Source organism: the organism of the source record quoted next, unplaced genomic scaffold (genome assembly GCF_019419815.1).
Source record: "Pyrus x bretschneideri cultivar Hongxiangsu unplaced genomic scaffold, Pyrus_bretschneideri_v1 Contig9, whole genome shotgun sequence".
NCBI classification, from domain to species: Eukaryota; Viridiplantae; Streptophyta; class Magnoliopsida; order Rosales; family Rosaceae; genus Pyrus; species Pyrus x bretschneideri.
This window is the reverse complement of record NW_025999831.1, coordinates 4,047,298-4,060,990: the sequence shown is the minus strand read 5'-3', so window position 1 is coordinate 4,060,990 and position 13,693 is coordinate 4,047,298. Positions and strand designations below refer to the sequence as shown.

The window sequence follows — 13,693 nt, the reverse complement described above, 5'->3', positions numbered from 1 at the left end:
TAGCCCGAGAGTGGTCCAAGGTGAAAAATATCTCTGCTTGCAAAATTACCATGCCCTTATGTTTCAAATTTTGTAAAACGTTCATCGTAACACCAAATTTGATTCTGCATGCACCCACGCACTCGTAGCAACGAGTGCTACGAGGATATGTCAAGAAAAAGGATCTTACGTGACACAGCAATGCGGTCAATAAAAGTCAACATTTTTGCCTCGAAGGGCCTTTTCGTAAATTCACACTTTAAAACTATAAAACCGTAAAATTTGAGGACGGGTCGTTTCAACATCAGAAGATTAAAGTCAAGCATATTCGATTCGAACACAACCTTGTTAACCTTTTCACGAAATCACTAACGAAGTTTAGTTTTTAGAAACTTGTTCAAGGAATTGGTATGTGTAAATTTTATGATTTGTAATAATTGTAGTTCTCATTAAGAAGTTTTGTCAAACTTAGAAGGAGTATCCTAAAGTACACTCACTTGACGACCTTATTGTACTCTTTACCTTATGATCAATATCATTTTGTCTGGTTGGATTTTTGTTACCCGATGATGTTTTAATGGGTCACCTACTCTGGGTTGGTCATACTCTTGTGTGTGTCCTATAGAAATTCGATAGATGTTTAATTTTGACTTAATGATTTAAAGAAGTGGTCTTACCACAAACCTCCATTTCATGTGGTTTACATAATATAATCGAAAAAATAGTTTCTCTAGCATCTAACCAAAAATATAATGATATGTTCTCTAGTGGGATTTGATTTCAATTTGTCGACTTTGTAACGTAATAAAGATTCGATCCAATTATCGCAAATGGTGTAGTGGCACTAAAATTTTATTTTGTTGAAAGATGCATGTGTAAATTTTATGAACGATAATTGGTGAGTGAAATAAAAAATATTAAATACATATTTTTTAATAAAAAATAATAATACATTAGGCGAATCGAATATATAAAGCACATTGTACACATGCATGCGTAAATGGACCATTACGGCAAAAGAGACCCTTGCATGCGCCAAGGATGGAGATCCCCACTGCTTGAACCCTAGCAAAATCCTTTTCCACAAAGCCGGCCGATTCGGCCGAAGATCTCGTTGCCCTCCGCTATCTCGTTTTGACATCTTAATCAAGCAATGTAGCCTAAAGGAGTTATAGGCAAGACCAGAAGATATAAAGACCCATTTTCTAATGCGTGAGATTCAATATAATATTTAGCTTAGCATAAATATTCCCCACATCCAAAGTTTAAGAAAAATTATTTTGTACAGCACACTTTGCTGTATTCTAATAAGAAATTAGTGAACCTAGAGGTATCACATATTAGTTTGTTTTTGAAAAGTGTTCACTCAATCCTGCAACAATAGTGTGTGTTTATTTTCTAGTGGTGCTACATATATATTAAAATTTGTGCACTTAATGATGTGACACATTTTACACCATATAAATTTTCTCTACAACTATTAATCAAATTCCAACTTGAATTAAATTATAAATTTGATTAGTGACATCATTCGGTGTACAAATTTGGTATGCCTAGCATTATTCTTATTCTTTTATTATATTATTACACTAAGTGAGACGAAGGAGATGAGAAAATTTGAACCCAAGACCCAATGAGTTGAGGAGAAAGACCTATCTACGATTTCTTTGTGCAACAACGGTGTATTTTACTCTTTGATTATGAGCTCAAACTGAACCTTTTTTCTTCTTCTACGAAATAGTAAAATACCTTGTTATTTTCTAATTACAATCACCAACCATTTTTGAAAAATCTAAAGTCTCGTTTCGGAAATCTACCTATTCGTGGAAAAATGTGGATTAGGCCCTTCACACAACTCCCCAAGGGTTGATGGCACCTTGTGTGTATGTTGGTTGTCGGGCTCTTGCTTGTTGGTGTGCTACACGAAGAATACAAAGTTAGTTCTGAAAGGTGTCTTTGTAGGGCCTTAGGAGTAGGCCTTGACGCTCGCAATCAAAACTAACAAAGTGCTAGGCGTGCCGTTACTATCTCAGTATAGCAGATATATAACAAGTGTGTTTTAAGTTGATTACGTGCGCCCCAAGTTACTCAAACTTCTTGTTATCAAAGGATTATAACAGATGGGTTAAGTCTGCATTAAGTTGTTTTTCTTGCCTTGTAAACAAGGACTTTTAGTTCATGATCTTGTATGTTCGAATGAAGGGAGTCCAGAGCCCTTTAAGTCATTTGCTTAATTCCAAGTTGCTCTTAGTGAAAATAGATATATTAAGTTAACCAAATCCAGATGTAAATAGGACTCTTAAAATAGGAAACTAGTGGAAATGATTTGAATACATGCTGAAGAAAGCATTAAGCAACAAATCTATTAATTTAGAGGACAAACAAAGAGACTTGGGCAAGATTTTACCTTGGTTGGCAAGGTTGAAACTCTTGCAACCACTCCCCTTTGAGTTTTTAGGGGTTGTACACTAAAGGGGATGGATGGTAAACAGGTTTACACGAGGGAATCGATACTACAACACTAGGGGAGGTGACAGAGCTTTTACACTAGACAAAAGATAACTTTTTCTAAGGAAACTATTGCTAAAATGACTGAATTTGAGTTGATTTCAGCTTTTTGGATGCAAATCTGACTTGAGAGCAGAGTTTGTATGTTCTTGAGTTTGATTGGTTGAGTGTCCCTGTTCCTAATGCTTGCCTCCCCTTTTATAAGCAGTTTGGCCCAACTGCCTTTAGCTCTACTTTTGCCTGAAAGCTCTTGGAGGGTAGTGAGTCATCATTTTTTTACTTGTAATGCCACTAGAAAGTGCTTTTTGGCTGATAGTAGGATGGTATCCATTACTTGTCACTTCAGTTATAGACATGTGGCTCATGTCTTAGCTGAGAAAGCTTCAATTTGCTTCAGATTTCGTGGCTGGGCTTCGGGCAGATTCACCTTGTTTTGACATCCTTGGGCCTTCCTTCAGTCTAGCCCAATATTCAAATATTAACCCAAACACTACCAAACTGAATACATTTTATATTAGTGGTTACACTACTAATTACATTAAGGCCTTGTATAAAACTTCACATTTATTAGATATGTAGTTAAGTTGGATACAATAACAATGGTTCCACTACTACGTACTAATTTCACTGATATTTTTTGTATAAAACCCTACACCTATTGAACTGCACATGTGGTTAAATCAAAGATAGTATTGATGATGTTTAGTAGTTGTTGATGGGCCGTCTCTGAAACTTTGGCTAGATATCAAAGTGAGCTGACCATTTGGGTGTGATTGAACCTAAATTGGGACTACAAACTGAAAACCCCGAAGTCCCGAGTTGGAACACCCGAATTGAATCTATGAAACCGAAATCAAACAAATAGGGTTAGTGATGTTGAATTGATTTCATGTGTTGTCCAATAGAGAGTTGTTGTATGTGAGGGAGTGTGTTAAAAATTATAAAGTCCCACATCATCAATCTAAAAAAATAAATACACTTATATTGAATGATTTCGCTACTAATTATATCGACCTTATGATAAATCCTCCCCCTATTATATACGTTCGACCGTTTCTCAAACTTTGACAGCCACAAGTTAGGATCCCTTTCTTCTTTTTGTTTGTTACACTAGTGTTGTTAGTTTTTCTGATGTAAACTAGAATTATTTTTAAAAGAAACGAGAATGTGAGACATTCTTAAAAGATCTATTGAAGTCACTGTTGCATCTCTTGAGCACATGATTAACCTTTGTTCTTGTCAACTTTCATCGATTGATTCGCAAGAGAAAGGTTTGCTCTGGTTGGCCAAAGGTAGAGCACGAGGCCAGTGTATCATTGCCAAACTTGCATACATGTTGGGCACTGGAGGGCCCCAACAGTAGCTATATGGTGGGCTGTTTACCCACTGAGAAGATAACTTCAATTCAATATGATGGGGGCTTTGAGGGCTTGCCAATCACATATCAACAAAATTTGATGCGAGATTTATACACACACAAATTAAACCCTCTTTTTGACAATTGTAGTATGGATGTAAGTAGGGATCGTTCTGGACCGGGGATTAGGAGGGATTGCTAAAACCTTGGAAACTGACTCAAAAATGTAAAAACAAGATAAAACACTAAACTAGATTCAAAGAATGTGAAACTAAACGTTAAAACACTAAGACAAACCAAAAGACTCAAAATGCATTAAAAACACGAACTAAATTGATTTCTAACTAAATTGAACAATAAAGTAAAGGGGGATTGGATTTGGACGATTTTAAACTAAAAATGGAAACTTGAAAATAAAACAAATTGTAAATATGGATTTGACGGAAATTGAAACAACAAAGCAAGTTAACAAACTAAGCGGAATATAAATATGAAATTGTGATGGAATGAATGGAATGAAGGCTAGCTAAGGGGTTCTTCTCCACACATGTTATACTTGCGTACAAGATTGATTCTCAGTTGGTCTTTCGATAAATCATGATACTCAACACTCCAGATTAATTAGGTCCGCTTAAATTAACCGTCAAGTTTTCCTTAAGTTAATGAATTGGATGGGTTTGCGCAACGCAATTCACAACATTCTCCAAAAGTCCTTTACGTGAACAGCACAATAAAGATACAATCAAAGATCATTAAGCATTATGAAAACTATAAGTGTTGACGAGGCATTCGTTACTATGATGAGCATGAAACTCGTGCCAAGAATATGTTTAACACGATTGTTTATAAGCAACCTCCACTACTTGTGAATATAAGTTCATAACGATTAGGTGAAATTCACTTATATTCTAGCGTCATATTTATGCATGAAAATTAAGCGCGCATTCTTAATAAACATTCATAAATAAGCTATCAATCAAACGGTTAAACAAATTGAATCCACAACTTATGAAATTCCAACGAAAGTTAATCAATTCATATTGCAAATATAAACATAGTTTCGAATCACCCCCTACCTAAAGGGGGTTTAGTTCCTCATAACCTTGAAATCAAAGAAACACCTAAACATTCCAACAACTCAAAGCTTGAATTGTATGAACGTTTAAGCACTCTTCTCTTCCATACATACAAAACAAAGAGAATTAAAATGAAACTTTGAAATCAAAGAAACACCTAAACATTCCAACAACTCAAACTTGAATTGTATGAACGTTTAGGCACTCTTCTCTTCCTCGTTGTTGTAGCACAAGGTTTAAGGATAGGTTGTGTGATGGTATGAAGTGTTTTGGAGGGATGGGAAGTGGTTGGATAATGGCTGCAATGGAGGAGAAAAACTGCACAGAAATGGAAGGGTATGCACGGCAAGGGATGTGTGTTTGTGTTGTGTGTTGTGTTGTGAATGGAATGAAAAATGAATGCATGAATGCAAGGGTATTTATAGGAGTAATGGAGGGAACATGACAGCTAGGAGGTGGGTGGAAATGTGGCTGAATGTTTGGTGAATGATTATGAATGAATGCATGTGAATTGTAAAGGTTGGAAAGCTGGAAATCTGAAAATGCAAATGGGAATCTGAAATGCAAAGGTGGCCACGGTTTTGAGTGTATTTTGTGTTGGAAATGCATGTGAATGCATGTGAATGTTGTTTGTGTGAAGTGTATGTGAAATAAAGGGTGAATGGTGGCTGAAATAATGATGGAAAACAGCTAGGAAAAGTATGGAATGCATGTGAATTGTAAAGGGAAAAGCTGGAATTGGCTAGGAAGTCACGGCATGGGATGTTTTGGTGCATTGTGGCTGATTTGTTTGTTGGTTAAAGATGCATGTGGATGAATTATATAATGGGAAAGTATGTGATTTACAACTAGGATGGATGGTGGCTGCAATGATGAAGTGTGATGGTTGAAAATGGCAAGGGAAATGCATGTGTTTGGACGGCAAGGATGGTGTTTTGTGCATGTGGCTGCAATGGTGTGTAATGATGGAGGAATAAGTGCATGTGGTTGAATTGGTGGTGAATGTGCATGACAAAGAATGGATTTGGCTGCAATGGTGTGTAATTGGGCTAGGGTTTAAGTGCATGAAATGGACCCAAATTGCTCCCCCTTGCATGGCAAGGAATGGTGTTTGTGTTAAGCCCATGGCAATGTGATTGTAATTGGGTTAGGGCCATTGTTTTGTGTCCTCAAGTGTATACAAGGCCTTCAATTTCATCTAACACTTGGGCTCCAAGAATAAGCTATCCATCCTTAGCCCAATAGTGCTCCAAAAAGGCCCCAAAACATTCCACAATGCATCCTTTCGTCAAACACGTCTTATAATCCTGAAAACACACAAAAGAAGCATAAAGAACTAAAATAACTAAAGAAACATAACGTAAATGTACGAGAACAAGCTAAGTAAGTCGCCTAAATATGCTCCTATCAAACTCCCCCACACTTAACTTTTGCTAGTCCTCGAGCAAAACAGAATAAAAACAAATAAACAAAACGACACTAAACACGTAAAACACAACCTAAACCTTCCAACAACCGTCTTAGGGATTTCCAATGCACATGACATGTTAAAAATCATCATTCCCACAGGTTTTAGTCATCTTCACACTTAAATACATTCTTAATCAGAGTCACCACATACTATTTCACAATTAAGCATTTAAAACCATGTTTTGAATGTAGTAACATGCCTTAGAGAATTTGCTCAATTCCTTACCAGATATGCACTCGATTTTCACTCAGAATTTCTAACTACACACCCAAATCTAGTCATATGTGAGAAGATTGATGTAAACATGAAAACGACACTCACATATATGTATCACAAAGAACGCAATTTCTGGAGTTAATAATCAAGTTTAGATATGATCTCATGAATGGAATGCTACTACTTAGACGCGAGAACCAGTGACACCATATGCTCATACCAAGTTCAAACTCCACAAATTGAAACACATAACACTCAAGATTGAAGTCACGGGTTGTAATGGGGCTTGGGGTGTGTGGATAACAAAGAAGGGATATGGAAAGCAAAGGTTCTTAAAGAAATAGTGAGCAAGGCAATTGAATCAACTTAGAATTCACTTTTGAATGAAAACTCAACTTTGGAACAAAAAGGGAGACAATTTAGGGCCAGAATTGGTGTTTTGAGCCCTTTCTTCAATCACTCATTCTTTCATTTTTTTAAGCTCTTTTTTTTTTTTTTTTTTTTTTTTTTTTTTTTTTTTTCTTTCTTTTCTGTTTTTCTTTTCTGTTTGAAACTCAAAACATACTTAAGAACAAGCGTTCCTTCCCTCACACTAATTTTCTTGCATAATGTAACTCAAAAGGAATTCATTTAAGTTATGCTCACTATCTTTTAAGAACAAGGGTGTGGATTGTCCTAAACTAGGCTAGGTGAGGATAATGTGGGTTGACAAAGAATAAAGGCTAAACAAAGCTCAACAGGGGTAAAAGTTACAACATATACGAAATATGGGAAGTGAGGTTATTTGGCTATGGTGGCAATTACACAACTTCATCTTGAATATGTTATGTAAATCAATAACATGCTTTGAATGAAATGGGCATGAGTTCTAGCATTTGGAACTATATGATGAAACGCCTTCTAAGTAGTAACCAAGCAAAGAATAATGAGATCATGCAACAACTTTGGAAAACAAGAAATCACAGATTATACTCTCCAAAGAACGTTATAGGCTCAAGTCTCTCAGGGTTGTAGCGTTTGTTTGAGTTCCTTCCTTCAAGCATGTTACATAACTAAAAATTCTTTTTTTTTTTTTTTTTTTTTTTTTTTTTTTTTTATGATTACATGTGAAGTCATACATTATAACCATAACCAAGCATATACCAAGAGTAAATCAAACTTTTCTCCATGTTTATAACTCTTTTCAACAGTCATGCAATTAGAAACCAAATCCTTATCATTGTGTTGGAAGGTGACCTACGACACAAAAACGACTCAAAACACTCTTTTAAGTCAAAACACACTAAACACACTAAAAAAACAGCAAGAAACAACATTTGAAGTTTATGGTGGATAAAACCCTACGAATTTGCATCAAAACACTTTAATAATTCCCCCACACTTAAATCAAACATTGTCCTCAATGTTAAAAACCACACTAAACACAAACAAACATATAAACAGCAATTAAACATACTAAACATGGCAGAATGTATCTAACAAAAAGAAGAGTTTAGAAATGCAAATCTGGTTGTGGAGTGTTCGTTCCATCTTCTCCTTGATCATTGCAGTGAGGCTTGGATCTTTGTGATTCCACAGGCTTACTCTTGAACTGCGCTGCTCCCATCGTTGATTTTCCTTTGTGCTACTCTTGAACTGGGCAGCAGGCTTCCTTTGGTTTCCCCCGAAGGTCTGAGCTTCCTCCTCTTATCTGTTTCTTTGTTCAATCTCTCCAATTCGTATTGAAGAGGGTTAGAGGATAGCTCGGCAAAGCTAGGTAACTGACTCAAAAATGTAAAAACAAGATAAAACACTAAACTAGATTCAAAGAATGTGAAACTAAACGTTAAAACACTAAGACAAACCAAAAGACTCAAAATGCATTAAAAACACGAACTAAATTGATTTCTAACTAAATTGAACAATAAAGTAAAGGGGGATTGGATTTGGACGATTTTAAACTAAAAATGGAAACTTGAAAATAAAACAAATTGTAAATATGGATTTGACGGAAATTGAAACAACAAAGCAAGTTAACAAACTAAGCGGAATATAAATATGAAATTGTGATGGAATGAATGGAATGAAGGCTAGCTAAGGGGTTCTTCTCCACACATGTTATACTTGCGTACAAGATTGATTCTCAGTTGGTCTTTCGATAAATCATGATACTCAACACTCCAGATTAATTAGGTCCGCTTAAATTAACCGTCAAGTTTTCCTTAAGTTAATGAATTGGATGGGTTTGCGCAACGCAATTCACAACATTCTCCAAAAGTCCTTTACGTGAACAGCACAATAAAGATACAATCAAAGATCATTAAGCATTATGAAAACTATAAGTGTTGACGAGGCATTCGTTACTATGATGAGCATGAAACTCGTGCCAAGAATATGTTTAACACGATTGTTTATAAGCAACCTCCACTACTTGTGAATATAAGTTCATAACGATTAGGTGAAATTCACTTATATTCTAGCGTCATATTTATGCATGAAAATTAAGCGCGCATTCTTAATAAACATTCATAAATAAGCTATCAATCAAACGGTTAAACAAATTGAATCCACAACTTATGAAATTCCAACGAAAGTTAATCAATTCATATTGCAAATATAAACATAGTTTCGAATCACCCCCTACCTAAAGGGGGTTTAGTTCCTCATAACCTTGAAATCAAAGAAACACCTAAACATTCCAACAACTCAAAGCTTGAATTGTATGAACGTTTAAGCACTCTTCTCTTCCATACATACAAAACAAAGAGAATTAAAATGAAACTTTGAAATCAAAGAAACACCTAAACATTCCAACAACTCAAACTTGAATTGTATGAACGTTTAGGCACTCTTCTCTTCCTCGTTGTTGTAGCACAAGGTTTAAGGATAGGTTGTGTGATGGTATGAAGTGTTTTGGAGGGATGGGAAGTGGTTGGATAATGGCTGCAATGGAGGAGAAAAACTGCACAGAAATGGAAGGGTATGCACGGCAAGGGATGTGTGTTTGTGTTGTGTGTTGTACTTGCGTACAAGATTGATTCTCAGTTGGTCTTTCGATAAATCATGATACTCAACACTCCAGATTAATTAGGTCCGCTTAAATTAACCGTCAAGTTTTCCTTAAGTTAATGAATTGGATGGGTTTGCGCAACGCAATTCACAACATTCTCCAAAAGTCCTTTACGTGAACAGCACAATAAAGATACAATCAAAGATCATTAAGCATTATGAAAACTATAAGTGTTGACGAGGCATTCGTTACTATGATGAGCATGAAACTCGTGCCAAGAATATGTTTAACACGATTGTTTATAAGCAACCTCCACTACTTGTGAATATAAGTTCATAACGATTAGGTGAAATTCACTTATATTCTAGCGTCATATTTATGCATGAAAATTAAGCGCGCATTCTTAATAAACATTCATAAATAAGCTATCAATCAAACGGTTAAACAAATTGAATCCACAACTTATGAAATTCCAACGAAAGTTAATCAATTCATATTGCAAATATAAACATAGTTTCGAATCACCCCCTACCTAAAGGGGGTTTAGTTCCTCATAACCTTGAAATCAAAGAAACACCTAAACATTCCAACAACTCAAAGCTTGAATTGTATGAACGTTTAAGCACTCTTCTCTTCCATACATACAAAACAAAGAGAATTAAAATGAAACTTTGAAATCAAAGAAACACCTAAACATTCCAACAACTCAAACTTGAATTGTATGAACGTTTAGGCACTCTTCTCTTCCTCGTTGTTGTAGCACAAGGTTTAAGGATAGGTTGTGTGATGGTATGAAGTGTTTTGGAGGGATGGGAAGTGGTTGGATAATGGCTGCAATGGAGAGGTTCCATTTGAGGTAGTGTTGTACTGGGGGAGGTCAGAACGGTCTCTATAGAGAGCCTTGACTGAGATATTTTTCACATCAGGTAAAAAAAGCACTTTCTATTTAAGCAGCTTTTTCTTTAGAGAAATACAAGTTACCCAAAGTACCTTAAAGTCTTCTCCAACATCCACGAAGGCGGAGGATCCGAGGCCACTACTACCATCGCAGCTTCTGTTGCTGTCAGCACACGGGTGACTGTCTTTCGACCGTTGAACGGACGAGATTACTGCAGCCGGAGGATCCTGATAGAAGGATCCAGCGAGGATCTTGTTCCCTTTGTCGAGATCCAGACGGATCCGAGACTCCGATCCGTGGCAGGAGTACTTGATAAGTACACCAACTGAAGATGTAAACTCAGGATAGCGTTGTAGACCTGCGCTCGCCGGAGCTCCTTCCTAAATCTCGGATCCGAGCTTTACTACATTAGATCGGCAAAAGTACGGAACAGGAAAAAAAAAAAAAAAATCTGCTTCCCTTTGCTCGTCGACCTCTCTAGACTGGATCATGTCCGACTAGATTCCGATGAGGATGAAGACCATGGGTGAGTTCTGGATCTGACTCTGATCGCCCCTGCTGTTCCTCTTTTGGGTGCCCGATAGGTCGCGATCCAGACGGATCCGAGATTCCGATCCGTGGCAGGAGCAGTAAAGAGTAGTTAAGAGAGCAGGGTGAGGATCAGTTTGCTGCGTTATAACTCAAAACAAAGGAGTTCACTGCTGCCTTCCTGTCTCAGTAGTGGGGTGGAGTTCTGGATCTGACTCTGGTTGTTCAGCTAGCGGCAAGGCTGGTGAAGGACCCGATTTTATCTTGGCGAGTGAGATCGAGCGCGGCGTGGCTGTGGAGGAAAAGATTGGTGAAGTGAAGTCTATGGCTTGTGTCTGGAAGATGATGGCAGAGCCGATGAGGTCGCTGTGACCGGCTATGAAGATCTTAGCAGACTTGTTGGAGAGGAGGAAGACTATTATTTGGTCACGGGATTAAAGCATGGATTTGTGTTTGATTGGACCGGTTCTTTGTGTCCAAAAATAAGCCGTTTTCTGGTCATTTTTCTCTCCGGGTGTGAGAGTGTTTGCTCCTCCGTGAGTTCCGCCTCTGTGCGTGTGGTTACAGGTTAGTTTCGATCGTGTGTTTTTGTGCTTTTCAGGTTAAGATCTTGGGGTGTTGGGTAATTGAGGCTCTGAAAGCAGGATGGCGTGGGGTGACAGGGCCTAGGGTGTCGGAAAGGATCTGGGGTTTTTAAATTGGTGTGTTGTACTCCTCGAGGGTTACAGAGGCTATTGTGTTGATCTGATTGGGGGTTTTTACTTCTGTCAATTTGGGTTTGTGGGATCTGTGCACTTGGGGGTTTCTGCTATTGTGGTTTGTTTGGGGGGAAGGTGGAATCCGTCAGCTGGTATTCCAGTTGTGGTTCTGTTACTTTGGGATGGCGACAAGTGGAGTGGATGAACTGGTGGTTCAACTGAACCAAACACTGGAATTATCAACCATGGAACAGGGAGTCAAATTGGTTGGGAAAGTTCTTACGCCAAAACCATTGAATAAGTGGGGAGTCAGGAATATTCTAAGAGCGGCTTGGAAAGAATTGGGTGAGGTGGAAATAAAATGGGTAAGGGAGAATGTCTTTATTATTTCAGTCAAAGATGAACATGTAGCTTCAAAAATCCTTGAGCAAGTTCCCTGGGCAGTAATGAAAAAGGTGTTCTGTGTCGTGAAATGGCCTCCGGAGCTCGCTTTAGAGGAGCTGGAGCTGGATGCTGTTCCATTTTGGGTTCAAATAAGGGGAATTCCGCTGGGCTTAGCCTCTATCGAGAATGTGCAGCGTGTAACCAAAGAGGCTGGGAAATTTATAGCCATGGAGGATCCCGGACACGCCCGTGGTTTTGTGCGAATCAGAATCTTAGTGGATACGGAGAAACCACTATTCAAGGGATGCTGGATTCGAAGGGATTCAAATAAGGAAACCTGGGTGGAATTTCGGTATGAACGTCTTCAAGATTTTTGCTACAGGTGTGGACGGATTGGGCATATCAATACTGAATGTTCTGTTGAGATATCTGGAGATGGGGAGGTGGCGTATGGAGAGTGGATGAAGGCACCGCCGGTAAGGGAGGTGGCGATATCGACGAGAGTGGAGTATGTGAGCAGGGGGGAACGCCGACAGGCCGGGGCAGTGCGAGGATCGGGCATCGCGGCTGTACAGAATCAAGGTAGTTTACGGATGTCGAAGGCTCAAGGAATGGAGTGTAATCAAACCATGGAGTCAGGGGGAGCATCAAAGAGTCGAGGCACAGGTCAAAAAAAATGGCGTAGAAGAATGCGGGGGGAGGCAGAGGATACGTCTTCCTGCTCTGAAATGGAAAGCATTAAAACAGTGGGGGAAGGAAGGTCGGGCGAGGTCCAGGGGGGTAATAACATTCTGTCCACCCAGGATGAGGAACCTTTATGGGGTAGTAAAAGAAGTGGGGAAGTACAAGATATGATGCTAAATCAAACTCCTCAGAAAAAATTCAAGGGCCCGGATACGGAAGAGATTTACCAAGGAAGGGGGGCAGAGACAGGGAGGAGGTTAAATTGCAAGGAAGGAGAACTATCGGTGGATCGAGCGGGCCGTATGACGGGTGCAGATAAGGAAGAAATAAGTGAGAATCTTGGAGGACAGGAAGTACTGGAAGGGGGGTCGGATATTGCTAAAGAGAGGATGGTGACAAGGAAGGCGGGCAAGTTGGCTCGGGGCGGTGGCGGCTGGCCTTCTACAGCCGCAGGCCAGCCATGAGTTATATATTCTGGAACTGTCGTGGGCTAGGGTCGGACACGACAGTCAGGGCTCTCCATGGGCTTATTCGAAAAAAGAGACCCTCTATGATCTTTTTATCAGAGACTAAGATGAAAGATCATAGAATTCTAGGTGTGAGGAGGCGATTGGGTTACTTACATGGATTTGATGTTTCGCCAATTGGAATTTCTGGAGGGTTGAGTTTATGGTGGGAGGACAACCTGGAGGTGAATATTATCTTTTCGTCCAAGCATATTATTGATGCTGTGATGAGAATTAAAGGGCAAATGCAATGGAGTAGGATTACGGGTGTGTACGGAACGTCGTATAGAGCTGAGAAAAATCTATTTTGGGATTGGATGGTTAACCATTTTACCCCCACAGACATACCTTGGATTTGTGGTGGGGATTTCAACGAATTCCTATGGGATTATGAGAAGT

General features: G+C 38.6%; 1 protein-coding gene across 1 annotated transcript; it reads left to right on the top strand.

The window, feature by feature from the left end:
* The first annotated feature begins 11,902 nt into the window (after nt 1-11,902).
* LOC125473601 lies at nt 11,903-13,252 on the top strand. Its single transcript, XM_048576675.1, has one exon. The coding sequence runs from the start codon at nt 11,903-11,905 to the stop codon at nt 13,250-13,252; it is 1,350 nt and encodes a 449-aa protein (XP_048432632.1).
* The last annotated feature ends 441 nt before the right edge of the window (nt 13,253-13,693 follow it).

What these genes read in the sequence shown, in the direction of transcription:
- LOC125473601 (XM_048576675.1), top strand. Translation starts at nt 11,903, where the DNA reads ATGGCGACAAGTGGAGTGGATGAACTGGTGGTTCAACTGAACCAAACA.